Consider the following 16,206-nt stretch of genomic DNA (forward strand, 5'->3'; position numbering starts at 1 on the left):
TCACCACCCTCCACCTCTCTCTTTTTTTTAACAGTGATGCCTGCAGCAAGGCTGAGTCTGTGTTTATTTTAAAGCTTAAGTTACTAAATATTTTGCAGATTTAAGTTATTAATGTCAAATATAGAGCAGCATGGTGGAGTCATGGCTAGCACTCTCCTCACAGCAACAGGGTTCTGGGTTGGAGTCTTGTTCTGCCCTTACCTGTTTGGGTTCATTTTGCGTAAGAGTCCAAAAACATTAATTGGCAATTGGCCGGAGGTGTGAAAGTCTTTTTTTTTCCTTTAAAATAAATATAAAGAATATCTAAATATTGGTGGTCTTTTTTGTTGGTGATTTTGAATCTGGGTGCATTTTTGTATGTTTGAGCTCCCTACACATTACACAGTCTAAAACAAAAGATTTAGGTTAATAAAAAACAGTCATGAATCAGGTTCATTGAATTATAAATAATAATGTTAGTATTATAATTATTTTATTTTGGGGTATGTTAACTTCATTACTTACACTGGGAATGAGGTGATTTTTTGATCAAAGCCAAAATTCTCCTCACAGATACTTTGTTGTTCATATAAATACGTCTTAACCAGCCTGATCACATTGGGACTGGTCTGTTCCCTAGTGCCTATGTGTTTGTGTTGCTCATTTCCAGTTCTGGTTTGTGTGATTTTTGCAGGGTTCTTGAAAAAGATTTTTATCATGCACTTAAATATTTTCAGCTTATATGATGACTTGATTAGGTTTTTTTAAGTACAGAAAAATACTTTTTTAAAAATATATACATTCATGTCTTAAATGTGACTCTTTGAAAAGTGCATGTATGTTTCTGTCTGGTGCAGGTGGTTCGTGTCTCCCAACATGGTCTAGCTAAACTCTGCATTCCGTGAAGCAGCTGCAGCCCGCTAGCACTGAGCCAGGATGTCCAGTAGCTCGGGCTACCCCCCGAGTCAGGGGAGCTTCAGCAGTGAGCAGAGCCGATACCCATCACAATCTGTCCAGTACACCTTTACCAGCAGCCGGCACCCACAGGTAAAGCCTCCTTTCTGCTTTCTTTTGTTTTGAGCAAACAGTCATGTTTGTATCCTCACCCGAGTCAACCCCTATTAGCCTTTTTGTTGTGGTGTAGAATCTCACTGACAGCTTTGACCGTGTTGCGTTAGTGTTTGCCTGTATGATAGATTTTAAGCTGTTGATGGCGATATCTGAAAGAGCAGGGGATAGATTATTTTCACTTTTCAAAAATACCACTTGTTCTGAGTTGACCAATCAGTGTCCTCCCAGGATTGAACCAGGGATCTTTTGCTTGTTGGGCTAATGCCAAAAGAAGCTACACTATGGAGCCATAGCTTTACTTCTATGAGAAATTACACTACTGTTTTCAGTAAAAACAAAATGGTGTAAAATGATTTTATTGTTGCTGAAATCAGATTTTGCATAAGGTCTTGTGCCACTGGCTACACTTGATAACACAAGGTATCAAAATTGCTGACCCATCTAGATACATTTTGTCTTTTCTTTCTCTCTCCTTTCAAACTTGCTATGACATCTGCCTGTCCCTGCTGAAAACTACCTAAAACTTTGTGATTTGTTTTCTTCCTCTACTTGGCTAAAAGCTATCTTTTAGTGGTGCACTTGATTTTTAGTGTAAGGAAAAAAGTGAGAGCTTTGAAGTGAAAATAAATGCAATAGATTAATCAGTCCTGTAGCATAAATACACACCATTTAGTTTTTGTAATTGTTGGATGTCAAAAATGCGACAGAATCTAAAATTTGATTAGTAGTCTAGCTTTAGCTAGTATTCCAAATGAAATCAATCTGTTCCTCTTTCTGTTAATTGTGGCTTAGGGTGCAGTATGAGTAGATATCATATCTCTTCATACTGAATTGGAACTGCACTCCTTACCAAGAAGTTTTTGTTTTTGTTTATATTATATGCGTGAATAAAAGATTGGCCAATGACAGCAGAACTTTAAAGATGTTGTTAATTGAGGCTTTGGGCTTACTTTTGAACCAGTTGATTTGAAAAGGTAATGCACATGCTCGGACTAATTTACAGCCAGATTCCATCTTTGCATGGAAAACGAGTCTAAAGTTTTTACCAAGCTCACTGTCATGTTGTTTGTGGCTTCATTTTAAGGAGCTTTATTGCTTCATTTTCAACTACAACTGAAGATGGAAGTGATTTAAAAAAACAAAACAAAACCCAAGACCAAACCCATTTTTTAACTTATTAGTGTTACATTGTTTATTTAAACCAATTAGAAATGCATCGATGCTGATTAAATTTGCTTGTAGTCTCAGTAGTGAAAAACCATGTGTGGTGGTAATTCCCGTAGCAGTATTTAACTCTAGAGCGTCGTCCTTTTGCGCATTCATTTGAGAATGTTGGATGGTGTTTGGACATTTTCAGTGACACGTTTCTTAGAAGCATACTTTCACAGAAAACTCTCGATGGGACATTTCTGAGCATTCACATTGTTTGCTTAAATCTGGGACAAAATGGGAATTTAGAAATGTTTCCTGTAACTGCATTTGCTTGTTCAGGTTTGTTTGGCAGTCACACTGTGCTGATAACATTTCTGTGTTCTTTACCCCATACGGTTTTGGATAAAAGCCCCTGACTATTACAGACATTTTAATCAATGTTCTTGCCATCAACAACATTCCTTTTAGTTTGCCAGAGGAGGAGTAGTGCTGCTGGTTTCAGTAATTCCATTGTGAACTGACTAATGACACGTTTGAAAAACGAGTGGAACTGGGCCTCACTTCGGGCCAGCCCTTATTCTCTAGTACTAGGATATATATATTTTTTGTATATTCCTGGTAAGCTTAACAATGATGTTGTATTCTGTCCTTACTCTGACCTCTGCCCGGGGGGGGGTTTCCAGGCTGTTTAATTGGCCTCTTGGATAACTGTGCCGCATTTATAGCTGTTTTTCTTTTTCTATATATCTGCAATGTCCCTGTTAAATAAACCAACAAATAAAATTATGTAAGCTAACAAAATAAGCAAAGCTAATTAGCTTAATCATTTATGATTTTAATCTCTGATTGCTGGCATCGTGATTGTCTACTCAGAGTTGCAGCTGAGTGGCAGAAATGCCCATTGAGTTGCCTTTATTAGATTAAGTAGAACAGAGTTTACAGGAAATGTGATGGGTGGGGTTGCAGGCATGTGTTTATGTGTGTATGTATACATGAGGTGAGATGCAGCACAGGTCCATGGCTAGACTCTAACTGGGGACATCGCAGTTACATGATTTTTGTGCCCCTCAAAGCTTTTGACAGCGCATTGTACAGCCAGTGATGGTGCTTACATGAGCTGCTAAGGGGTAAAAAAAAAAAAAAAAAAAAAGCATTGTGCTTCAGGTTATAGTTCATGTGTAAAAGTGTGAGTGAAGCAGGCAGTGGAGGCAGCTTTACTGATTCAAAGTAAGATGTATCTGTGGCAGAGAAATGTGTCGCTTTTGTAGACACTACTTTCTAAGGATGATCCGGTTGCTGCATCTGTGAGGTGCTTATAGTTTGTTATGGTATGTGAGGTGATGTTTGTTTTTGTGTATTGATTTCCATTTTCCCTGCTTCACACTGTCAAGAACTTGAATAAGATTGAGATTTAAGAATTAATTTGCTAAGTGTTCCTCTTGCCTTTAGGATTTCACCGTCCCAGACTACCGGAATCACATGCAGGATCCACAGGGTCGCAGAAGACCGTCTTTACTGTCCGAATTCCACCCTGGAGCTGAAAGGTAGAAGCGTAAGATTCAAATACCAAGCTGCTTATTAGGCTTTATTAGGTGCTTTCTTATTTCATTTTAGGTTTTGTTCTAGAGAGGTTTTCCCTTCTTGCATCTAAAGCAGGGCGATATGGCCAAAAATATTTATCATGATATATATTTGAAAATTTGCGATAACAATATAATTGATGCGAGACAAAATACAACTTCACAACTTTACTAGCGCAAAAACCCCCCATCCATTTATTTTCACTTAAACAAGCAGCTGTTTTTTTATGTGCATTAAAGCTATATAAAAATTTAACAGTGCAAAAGCAAATTCCTTGCTGAAAGTTTAACCAAAAGGCATTTCCAGTAGAAATGGGCTGACATATCCTGACCATAACCATGTATAATATCCACTGAAGTCAAAAAGAGGTGGTTTGCAACATTAAACTGCAGTGTGCCAAATAAAAAAGTCAAATACGTATTTTTCGGACCATAAGGTGCATGGGATTATAAGACACATTAAGTGAAACAAAGCAGTCAGATAAATCAAACTATTCAACTCATTCTTCTTGCTTCCTCCACTTCTGTACCATTGATTCATTAATGCTGTACAGCTGCTCTAGTCCCATGTTGTTGCAGTATATTAATGACTAACATTCTATTGTGGATGGATTATCTCAGTTGTTCTCCTGACTGAAGTTTGGTCTGTTTACAGCATCCTGCCATGCGATTGCATTTGTCTCTAACCATCAGGAACCTTCATGTTAACTTTTATCGAGTGGGAAAGTGTTAGCGTTCATCCTTCAGCTTCACTCTTTATGTTATGCTAACATAGCTGTGTCGCTATCAACCACATAACACATCATTATATACCACCTAGCCCAACTTCTGTGACCTTACAAACATCACTGCTGCTTAGGTTCCTATCTTCATTTATGTTGGAAGTGATAGCAGAGCTGTACGTTTGAATTTTTTCAGAAATCTCTTAGTCAGAACATGCTACATCATGCTTAGGTAACTAGCGAAGCTAGCGAGCTAACTTCCGCTAACTTCCTGTTAACCTCTAACTCCGTTAAATGTAATAAATTCTGTTTTCATGGATGCCTGGATGTTAAACTTCATAGTTACACCTGGTAAAGCAGCAATGCTGATCGTTTTATTAAAGGTGAAAGAATTTAGACAGTTTTTAACTCTCAGTGATGCTGCAGTGTTCGTTTGACTTTGGGACCTGAAATTGATGGAGTTTAGGACCCAGATTACTCCCAGATTTACGAGTACCTTAGTCTAAATATGGCAATAATGACGGCCCGCGTGCATGTTCTACAAAAAAATGTGCTTTGGTGGGTATCTGACGGACAAACACCAAACCAGTTCCACATCACTGAAGTAGCACCATTTTTACAAACCAATTCTGGTTCATCCGTTTCACTGAACAATCCGCTTTCTCTCTTCTCATTCTCCGTTACCGCCATGCTTTTGTGTCCGCATGCACGTTTTACTCATATTCTATCACGATATTTCATTTTCTTATCGTTGCCTAACATTGTACCGGTATCACCGTGAACGGTATAATATGGCCCAGCCCTTCTTGCATCCTCCAATTAATTTTGACAGCTAGTCGCAGTTTCTGATAAATTTGTAAATTTCTTGTTTACTTTTCTTTGTCAGGCCTCCAGAGAGGCGCCATGGTTACGAACAGCAGTTTCACTCTGTCTCAGCCCAACCTGAGCATGAGGTCTTGGAGGCTAAACGCCCTCGCCTGGAGACTGTTGCTGAGGCTCATATCACCCGCACCCCTCCCACTGCGGGGGGTATTGTTCTGCCTGTGCCCCATAGTGTACAGGACAGCCTAAGAGCCACTGTGGAGGTCAAGAAGGTGGGCATCATATTTTTTATTTTGTAGGTCCTGTATTTGAACCAGTTTATCAGGCAGAAATAATTAAGCTTAAGATTGGACTAACATTTACTAATGTCAGTGTTCAGTATTCATAAAAGTTATTGTTATGAACATCTGAAAGACAAAAGATGAGGTCAGTTCTTTTCCATAATTAAGATTTCTTTATTTTGTTGGAACAAAAGTGAATATAAATGAAGACTAAAGCACAATCACTGTACAAAACAAGGCTCTCCACTATTTATAATGGCCAAATTTTAAAACATCAGCCATAGGCCCTTTATTTCGCAGTTGCTAAAGTCATGAACTTAACAATAGGTTCTTGTAGACAATAAAAAAAACTCGAGTCTGAGTAGACACTCATGGATTCTCAAACACTTAAGACTAATGCAGTCATGACGTTTTATGAACGTTTTATTGCAGGATGGGGCTATTTTGGTAAGGTGTTGATTTGATTTGTATCCTCAGAGGATGTAATTTATAGGCCTTTGGACCTGAGCAGTGCATATTTATCTGGTCTTTGCTGATACTGTCAGGTTAGCCAGTAAGCCATGCACCGGCTCATGTTTCTCTACTGTCAGTACTTGATGTTGTTCAGCTGCGTTTTTGCTTAGTCTCTCATCCTACAATCAGAGGAACTCTGCTGTCTTGGACTTCCAGTGAAGGTTGTAGTTATTGTTCTGCCCTGGACATCATCTGTGATCTGGAAAGGCAGAGTAGAACAAGAAATGCTCTTTCTAGCTGCTAGACAGTGACAGTCAGAGTCAGTCTGTAGGAGGTGAGAACGACTGGAGAGGTAGCTGAATGGCTCAGAGCCTGTGCATAGGGAAGCATGAAACCAAACAGGTTTGTGCTGGTTAGTGGTGAATTAATTTTCAAAAATAAAATACTTGGTAAATTAAGCTCTTCTGTCATATTATTGCCAGATTGCCTACCAATAATTTGTATAAACTTATTTAACAGTTTTTTGGGGTTTTTTGCCAGGAGACTCAGTTCACTGTCAAAGTGGAGTCTTCCCCAGGAGGACCTACACTACACATGGGGGAGGAGCAGGACACCTCTCCTTCTAAACTGTCCAAGGAAGAGCTGATCCAGAGTATGGACCGTGTAGACCGAGAGATTGCTAAAGTGGAGCAGCAGATTTTCAAGTTGAAGAAAAAGCAGGTTGGTTACCCAGCTTGGCCTAACATATTTCAAACACGATGAGTGTTGTGTAAGAAAACTTGGCACAGATAATGTTTTTCTTTTTTTTCTTTAAGAAATAAACTGAGAGACTGATATGATACAAATTTTAGAACAGCATTGAGGAAGTGCTTAAATATAAATGTTTTGTTGCTTTTATGCAACTGTATCACAGCTAAACTTCAAACTGACTTTTTATTGAAAGTGACACTGAGGATAAATACTAAGAAAAATATTCATGGGAGGGTCTCAGAAATCCGCAGATCCATGTAGTGTAAAAAGTGTTGTACTCTCAGCTCAGGGTTAAAGTAATCTACCGGAAGTCTTTCCCTTTGAGAAAACCCTGTTCAGTATGTCTGGTGCTAAATATCAAGTTCTCTACTGACTTGGTGATGATAAGCCCTGGAGGCTGGCTTGTCTTCTCGGTGAGCTCCAAGTTGCTCTTTGACCTTGAAAATTAAAGCATTCCTCAGGGCTATAAGATGCCTCTGCTGTAAATCTATAGGCTGACAGACTTGTGTCTTTCATTTTCTTGTATTTTTCCTAGAAGGCACTCTCAGAAACTACATTTCTAGATCCCTAGGTTTACTTTTTTTCTTCAGCTCAGCGTCCTATTTAGATTAGATTGTTGTTTTTTTGTTTGTTTGTTTTTTTACTTCTTGGTCGTCTTTGAACTGCTATCTCTTTTGGAATTCTACTTAATTAGATAGAAATGTTAGCTGATCAAAGCTGCAAGAGAATACCTCTCCCTTTTCCAGTCTGCCTTTTCCCAAGGTTTTCAGGGATTTAATGTTTATTTGAGGTATTTCAGGAACTCCTAATCTGGTCCCTGTAACCTGGTAGTTTACATAACCTTTAGCTTGTAAACATTGACCTAGCAAACATTCAGCAGATTAGTGTGTCTGTGTTTATTAACATGGCCCCAGTTAGGACTGTTCGATATAACGATATATATCGGATGACAATATAAAAACGTCTATTGTTTCATTTTACGCTATCGTTTGTTTCGTGGTGTCGCAAAATAAACTGTTTACGGCAATATTTTTTTCATCGTTTTGATGGTCACTGTAGTGACTATATTAATTTCTTAAAGTTCTCTCTTTCTCTTATATTTAATATAACCACACTACGGACGGACAAGTGCCTGTTTTTATGGGTTGTCGTTAGCAACAACGACGGTAACACCATCGCATGTCCGCTTGTTTATTTTCCACATAAACCTTTCACTATAAAGCTCAAGATCCTGTTGAGAATTTTCAAAATAAACAGAATCACGTGAAAAAGTATGCAGAGTATTGACGGATGAGAAGCAAAAACAGAGTCGTCAGGTGCTAAAAAAATAAACCTTAGACTCAAACGTTAGAACAGGCTTTCCCCGCAGCACGTCGTGTAATAAACACTCACAAAGAAAACGGCGGCCGTTACAACCTATGTCTAAAAATGTGTAGTTTCATGCAGCAGTTGAAACACTTGACTCCAGGTACAAGACGCCCAGCTGGAAACACTTCACCTATCTGAGGTTCACAGAATTTACAGAAAATATTACATTTTTTGTGATTTATATCGTTATCGGACGATAGATGTTTTATATCGGGATATGAGATTTTGGTCATATCGCACAGCCCTAGCCCCAGTGGCAGAAACCTTCAGCCTTATACACAAAAACGCCTGCAGGGAATAATTTGACAATACCTGCATGGTCCTCATATATGAGATGCCGGGATCAGATCACTACACTGTTTATGGGTCTGTGTTTTTTCACAATCTGCTCTGTATGGTCATGCATAAATGAAATAAGTCTCTCCACTCCACATTGTTATTCTGATCTTGTGTGCCATAGGTCAAAAATTCATGTGTTCTTGTTGTCTCTTAGCAACAACTTGAAGAGGAAGCAGCAAAGCCAGTGGAGCCCGAAAAGCCAGTGACTCCTCCCCCAGTGGAGCACAAGCACCGCAGCATAGTCCAAATCATCTACGACGAAAACAGGGTTAGTCGTCTCATGCAAACACAAAGACACGCCTGCAAGTAGCATTGGTTCTTTGCTCTCTGGTCTCTGTTAGTTTATTATCTTGAATAATTGCAAACAGTGTCTGCAGAGCTGGGAGAACAACATTACTTTTTCTGTTTAAAATCGTGCCACAATAAGCTGTGAGCAAGTGTTAAAACCACCAATGACACCAGCCAACCCGTGACAGTCTCCACCCTCAAATTAAGTAATTCCTTTTGTTAGCTGATGGGTTTGGAGTTTAATTTCACTCCCACTAATCACTTTCTGTAGTATCTAAGCTGTGGTAACCAACTGATGATATCTGAACGGTTCCTGTTATTGCTGACTCTCCTCACCCCCGTTTATATGCATCATCTGTTAGAAGAAGATGGAATATTTTGTGGTTGTAGCATTGTGTTTTGAAGTTAATGGGACTAGAAATGATGCTTCTTTTAAGTGCCGAATCTGTTTATCAAACAGAAGATGTGATTCTTTGTATCGGTTAAGAATATATTAATCTCATTCAAGGGTGGAGGTAAGCCTCATTATGTGTATTTCAGTTGAACAACAGTGCAGCAAGTGAGGATGTGTTTACAGAGGTCACTGGAGTTCATGTGTGTCAGACAGTGTTGTGGTAGGAGAGCGCTGGGACACGCCTTCCCTTCTCAGTCAACCATTAACCCTTTAGGCTGTAAAGCTGCTCAGGCTTTGCACATAGCATTTAGTCTGGCAGCTGTGGTTGTTTATCTCAGTCTACAGATGGGGGTTTGTGAAATGTGAAAATGAAGAGTTGGTATGTCCCTAATGATCTTGAAAAAGCTGACAGACTGCAGTGATTCAGGAATACTGCCTTGACTGCCCTATTATTTATACTGCAGTGGGAGTTCTCACTCTTATATTTATTTATTTTTTTGTATTGTGAATTGCTTTTCAGGCTTTTGCAATTTCTTGTTTTTTGAATTAATTGATGGAGGAAAATTATATGTCAAGCCAACTGAATACATCTGAAATAATCAAACACGTGTCTGTTAAACATTTTTGTTTAGTCTTAAAGTCTTAAGATTATGGTTATGGCCATAGTTCAGTACTTCACTTGAGAAAGGAAAAACATTTGCCCCCTCTATTTTAACTGAACCTTCCTTTTAATGCTGTGCTGGCAAAATGTCTCAGAATCAACATAAACATCCATATCTGAAGATGGTGTGTTCCTGCTGTTTCTTTTTTTAGTCTCCTGTTGTAATCTTGTTTTTTTTCTTTCCCCGATCTAGAAAAAAGCTGAAGAGGCCCATAAAATATTAGAAGGCCTTGGTCCCAAGGTTGAGCTGGTAAGTAGTTTAATGGTTAAGATTTTTGACCTTACATAAGCTTTGTTTAAGAAGTAGTGTTACAGTTTGTCTGTTGGCTAATAATTAATCCACCATCTGTTGCTGGTCTGTTGGTTTTTTTTTTCCCTCTTGTTTTTTAGCCTTTGTATAACCAGCCGTCAGACACAAAGGTGTACCATGACAACATCAAGACGTGAGTGTCCATGTTTCTTTGTTTTTTTTCTTTTACAAATAGATTTAATAAATGTCCTAAGTACAGGATCTGATGCTTGCCTCGGTATCAGTATAAGAAGCCTCTGAGCCGAGGACAGCAGTGGCTGTAATATTGACCATGGCGAGATAAACCCGCTGATAAGTCAGTCTAATCTTAATGCTGAGTCACCTCATTGAACTGGCCTACTGACACCAAGGAGAGCAAGAAAGGAAGTGAGAAAATGTGTGTATGTGCCTGCATTGGGTGTGTTTAAAGCAGGTTGCGTTGGGTTGAAGGTCGTGTCGTCTGGGACAAAACCCTTATCGCTGTGTACCTTGAGAGCAGCCCATCTGGCTCTGCTTTTATCAGGACAGGGCCCACTTCTGTGTGAATCTGCTGCACAGGTTGCACATTCAGGGTCGGAGCACTCGCTATTCTTTCCCCACCATCATGTGCAAACAGAATACTTATCAGTATTTTGTATTTGCTACACAAATAAAGTGTTTGGTAGTGTGCTGAAACAGAATTTGAGCTCATTGCGTCAATGAATTTTGTAATTTTTAAAGGTAGCAGCTAAAGGCAACTCTTGCTCTGTTGAAACTAAAGTTGTTTTTTTGGTTTTTGTTTTTTGTTTTGGTAATACTTTAAAAATAGTGACTGATTTTAGGCAACTGTTCACTTTCAGAAACCAAGTCATGAGGAAGAAGCTGATTTTGTTTTTTAAGAGGAGGAACCATGCACGTAAGCAAAGGGTAAGTGTCCTTGTACATTTATTTGTGTCATTGTTATGGATACAGCTCAAATAGCATCCCGTATTTCCATGGTTAGTGTGACAGCCATAACGTATGTGACTGTCCTTAGATGACCTGAGCTGAACTTGATGTGATATAAACACATTGTGATAAAAAATTTTTATATGTATTTTATATATATTGTATTTTATATGTATGTACATATTGAGCCATAAGACGCAACGTGTCTTTTGTCCTGTCTTCCTTCACTCACACCTAACTGGTTCCAACAGATGGCTGCATCTCCCTAAGTCTGGTTGTGCTGGACATTTCTTCCTGTTAAAAGGGAGTTTTTCCTTCCCACTGTCACCAAGTGCTTTCTCAGAGGGAGCCATCTTGATTATTGGGGTCTTCTCTGTATTATTGCAGGGTCTTTACGTTAAAATATTAACCGCCTTGAGGCGACAGTTGGTGTGAGTTGGCGCTGTCTACATGAAAAAGAATTGAATTGAATCTTGAAGCAATACATTCAAATTCAAATTCAAATTTTATTTGTCACACACACACAACCATACACAGTATGACATGGGGGTGAAATGCTTGTAGCTGCGCAATGCCCGACCATTAAATGACAGAAAAAAAGTTTTACAGTATTACAGTATTTACAATTTACTACAAAATTTACAAATTAACTTAGGAATTTACAGTAAAAAAATAAAATAAAAAAAATAATAAAATAAAAAATAAAAAATAAATAAAAATGTGCAAACAGCAGAGAGAGATTATAAAGATTATAAATTATAGGAAATTATAGGAAATGTGTGGTGGTGCGTGTGGTGATGTGATGTGTGTGAGAGTCCAGTCTTATAGTGATGTGTGTGGGAGAGTACAGTCCTACACCTGGTTCAGGGCCCGAATAGCCTGGGGGAAGAAGCTCCTCCTCATTCTCTCTGTTTTGGCCTTAAGGGAGCGGAAGCGCTTCCCAGACCTCAACAGTGAGAAGAGTCCATTGTTGGGATGGGAGAGGTCCATCATAATCTTCCTAGCTTTGGACTTGCACCGCTTGGTGTAGATGGACAGCAGGTCAGGGAGCTCTGATTGAATGATGCGTTCGGCTGAGTGCACCACTCTTTGCAGATCTCGTCTGTCCTGCTTGGTGCTGTTCCCAAACCAGGTGCAGATGTTTGCCGTCAGGACGCTCTCGATGGTGCAGCAGTAGAAGTTCTTGAGCACCTTCAGTGGCAGATGGAAGTCTCTAAGTCTTCTGAGGAAGAAGAGACGCTGACGGGCTTTCTTAACCTGGGTGTTGATGTGGCAGGACCATGACAGGTCCTGAGTGATGTGGACACCCAGGTATCGGAAACTGTCCACTCTCTCCACTGGCGTGCCACTGATGATGAGGGGTTTGTAATTCCTCGCCTGCTTTGTGGTGAAGTCCACGATCAGCTCCTTAGTCTTGCTGATGTTTAGGAGGAGGTTATTCTCCTGGCACCAGGTCTCCAGGTTCCTAAACATGCCACGAATAACAAAACATTTATTCTGGTTTTAAAGTTTGTATCAGAACATCCGACAGTTTTACGGGGTCCGTTTTATTAGACTGACTAATAAATGCTGAACCTTGGTGAACATTTAATTTAAATATTTTTTTAATAGTTTTCTTTAAAAGAAACTCTTGTAATTATGTGTAGTTAAATACAGAAGGTTACAGTGAAGCAAATTAACATTTTATCTTACTCATGAAAGTTTAATTATTGAGACTTCCGATTTGGACAAAGTTTAAAAAGGGTACCATATTTTCCACACTATAAGGTGGCTGTAGCTCAGGAGGTAGAGCAGGTCACCTACTGATCGTAAGGTTAGAGGTTCGATCCCAGGCTCCTCCAGTCTGCATGCCAAGTATCCTTGGGCAAGATGGGTGTGACTGGGTGAATGTGGCGTGTTGCATAGAGCGCTTTGAGTACTCCGGGAGAGTAGAAAAGCGCTATATAAGAATCAGTCCATTTACCATTTACCATAAGGCGCACTTAAAATCCTTTAATTTTCTCAAAAATTATAATCTGGTGTGCCTTATCTATGAATTCTGGCTGTGTTTACTGACCTCGAACCAATTTTATGTGGTACACGGTGCTCAAAAATCTGTCATAAAATGTTTTAGTAGGACTTTGCTAAGCTACAAAGCCGCACCGCTTGATGGATTGTCTGAGCGTTATGGCTACCGTAGTCAGGAGCCTCGCGGCTCATAGTAATCTGGGTCCAAAAATTCGTCCGCATTAGGTCCCAAAGTCAAACGAACACTGTGTAAATTCTTTCATCTTTAATAAAAATGATCAGTGTTGCTGCTTTACCAGGTGTAACAATTAAGTTTAACATCCAGGCATCCATGAAAACAGAATTTATTAAATTTAACAGAGTTAGAAGTTAGCAGGAAGTTAGCAGAAAGTTAGCTCGCTAGTTTCGCTAGTTACCTAAACATGATATACAATGTTCTGAGATTTCTGGGCAAAACTAAAACGTACAGCCCTGCTATCACTTCCAACATAAATGAAGACAGAAAACTACATAGCAGTAACGTTTGTAGGGTTACTGAAGTTGGACTAGCTGGTATATAATGCTGTGCTAGTGATCGCTAGCGACACAGCTATGTTAGCATAACAAAGCATAACACAGTGGGCCCAAAACTCCGTCCGCTTCAGGTCCCAAAGTCAAACGAATACTATGGCATCACTGAGAGTTAAAAACTGTCTAAATTCTTTCGTCTTTAATAAAATGATTTTTTAGCACCTGACGGCTCTTTTTTTTGCTTCTCATCCATAAACTGTCTGCATACTCTTTCATGTGATTCAGTTTATTCTGAAAAGTCTCAACAGGATCTTGAGCTTTATTGTGAAAGGTTTACGTGGAAAACAAACAAGCGGACAGCGGAGCCAGGCGATGGTTTTACCGTCATTGTTGCTAACGACAACACGTAAAAACAGGCACTTGTCCATCCATAGTGTGGTTATATTAAATATAAGAGAAAGAGAGACTTTAAGAAATTAATATAGCCACTACAGTGACCGTCAAAACGATGAAAAATATGGCTGTAAACACCACGAAACAAACGATAGCGTAATAGGAAACGATAGACGTTTTTATATCGTCATCCGATATATATCGTTGTATCGAACAGCCCTAATCCAGCCACAATATGAGGTTAGTCATAGGGGTGGGCGATATAAATGATATACGATAGAAACTAGATAAATGTGGCCAACGATAGAGCTTTTGACTATACCGCTCTATCGCGATAGCGCATGTTAATGATGTCATCAAGCTGCGCCTGTTTTGGTCGAAAGCATCGCAGCGGCTATGTCACTACCCGATCCGTACCGGAAACCCGATCGGTACCCCGCATGCGCAAATCTTACGTCACTTCCTCTCTTTGCCAACATTGCGACATTCAATATATTTGAATGATACGGTTAGCGCCCAGTTAGCTCCTAGCATTTCTCAACAGCTCTGCCTCCTTTTCGACTGCCCGGGACATTTAAACAATGGATAATCCGTATACAAACAAATTCATGCTTTTCTCCTCAACAGAGAGCGTTCCCCGATTGAACAACAGCGCCGTAAAATAAGAAGAATGGCGCCTAATTACAGACAATAATATTGATTTAGCAATGTGTCACGTGAAGATTCATCAGCCAGATTAAGTGTTTACTGACAATTGACAGTGATAGCGGACATCATCGTCACTATACTAATCAATCCTCTCCTCACAGACAAGCATAAACACACTCGTCTATCACTAAATCAAATTTAACACACGTTTGTAATGACGCCAATTCAGTTTACAATAGGGTTCATTCGCTCGGTCAGCAGGTGGCGGTATCCTCGTACACTGGGGAGTAAACTGCCATTAAACGAACAGAAGAAGAAGAAAACCCCTGCACATGCGCGGTACGAATCGGGTAGACCCGATTTGTACGGTCCGACTTTGCACATGCGCAGTAAGGATCGGGGAGTCCCGATCCGTAACTATCTTTTTATTTTTCGTTTTTGTCTACATTGTACTGAAATGCTTCATTATTGCAAACATTTTAAGATATACTTATTATTCTTAACATCTTAACAGATACTCTGACCCGTAACTATCGTAAAACGCTACGACCGGAAGTAGACACCTTTCGCGCATGCGGGGTACCGATCGGGTTTCCGGTACGGATCGGGTAGTGACAGGCTACAACAATTATCATCTGCAAATTATGCCGGGCGACAGTCATAGCAAAGAGATGAAGCACTTTTGAAATATGGGGAAAGCCAAAAACTGCGCTTCCTCCACTTCCATAACATTGATTCATTAATGTTGAATTCTCTCGCAGCTGTTCTATTCCCATGTTGTTGCAGTATATTAATAACTAACCTTGTATTGTGGATGAATAATTTCAGTTGTTCTCCTGACTGAAGTTTGGCCCGTGTATAGCATCCTGCTATGCGATTGCATTTGTTCATACAGAATCCCTCACGTTAACTTTTATCGAGTGGAAAAAAAGTTGGCGTTCATCCTCCAGCTTCACTGTGCTAATGTTATGCTAACATAGCTGTGTCGCTAGCAATCACGTAGCACAACATTATATACCAGGTAGTCGAACTTCAGTAACCCTACAAACGCCACTGCTGTTTAGTTTCTTGTCTTCATTTATGTTGGAAATGGTAGCAGAGCTGTACGTTTTAATTAGTTTCAAAAATCTCTCAGTCAGAACATGGTATGTCATGTTTAGGTGGAAACTAGCGAGCTAACTTCCTGTTAACTTGTAACTCCGTCTCAGTATTCGTTTGACTTTGGGACCTAAAGGGGACGGAGTTTTGGACCCAGATTACTCCGCGAAGCTCCTCACTACGTCAGCCGTAATGCTCTGACAATCCATCAAGCAGTGCGGCTTACCAAAGTTGTACTAAAACATTTTTAACAGATTTCAGCACGCCCAAATCGGTTTGAGGTCAGTAAGCACAACCAGAATTCATACATAAGGCACACTCTCGATTTTTGAGAAAATTAAAGGATTTTAAGTGTGCCTTATAGTGTGTAAAATACCTTATGCAGAAGAAAAGAATATATCGCGATATATATTGTTACTGCACGTGCTTCAAATTATATCGCGATATGGATTTTAGGCCATATTGCCCAGCCCT

At 39.6% G+C, this 16,206-nt stretch overlaps 1 protein-coding gene across 5 annotated transcripts in view; it reads left to right on the forward strand.

The window, feature by feature from the left end:
- ncor1 (nuclear receptor corepressor 1) overlaps positions 1-16,206 on the forward strand; it is a 67,413-nt gene that overhangs the window by 3,116 nt on the left and 48,091 nt on the right. For all 5 annotated transcript variants that reach the window (XM_006799545.3, XM_035911431.2, XM_035911429.2 and 2 more), the window contains exons 2-9: positions 837-1,026; positions 3,652-3,746; positions 5,391-5,598; positions 6,601-6,780; positions 8,672-8,785; positions 10,054-10,110; positions 10,251-10,303; positions 10,989-11,055. In XM_006799545.3, the coding sequence (XP_006799608.2) occupies positions 916-1,026; positions 3,652-3,746; positions 5,391-5,598; positions 6,601-6,780; positions 8,672-8,785; positions 10,054-10,110; positions 10,251-10,303; positions 10,989-11,055 (885 nt within the window). In that variant the 5' untranslated portion in view covers positions 837-915. The remainder of the gene's footprint in view (positions 1-836; positions 1,027-3,651; positions 3,747-5,390; positions 5,599-6,600; positions 6,781-8,671; positions 8,786-10,053; positions 10,111-10,250; positions 10,304-10,988; positions 11,056-16,206) is intronic.

The sequence above is a fragment of the Neolamprologus brichardi genome, chromosome 10 (assembly GCF_056152115.1).
Source record: "Neolamprologus brichardi isolate AB-2024 chromosome 10, ASM5615211v1, whole genome shotgun sequence".
Taxonomy (NCBI): Eukaryota; Metazoa; Chordata; class Actinopteri; order Cichliformes; family Cichlidae; genus Neolamprologus; species Neolamprologus brichardi.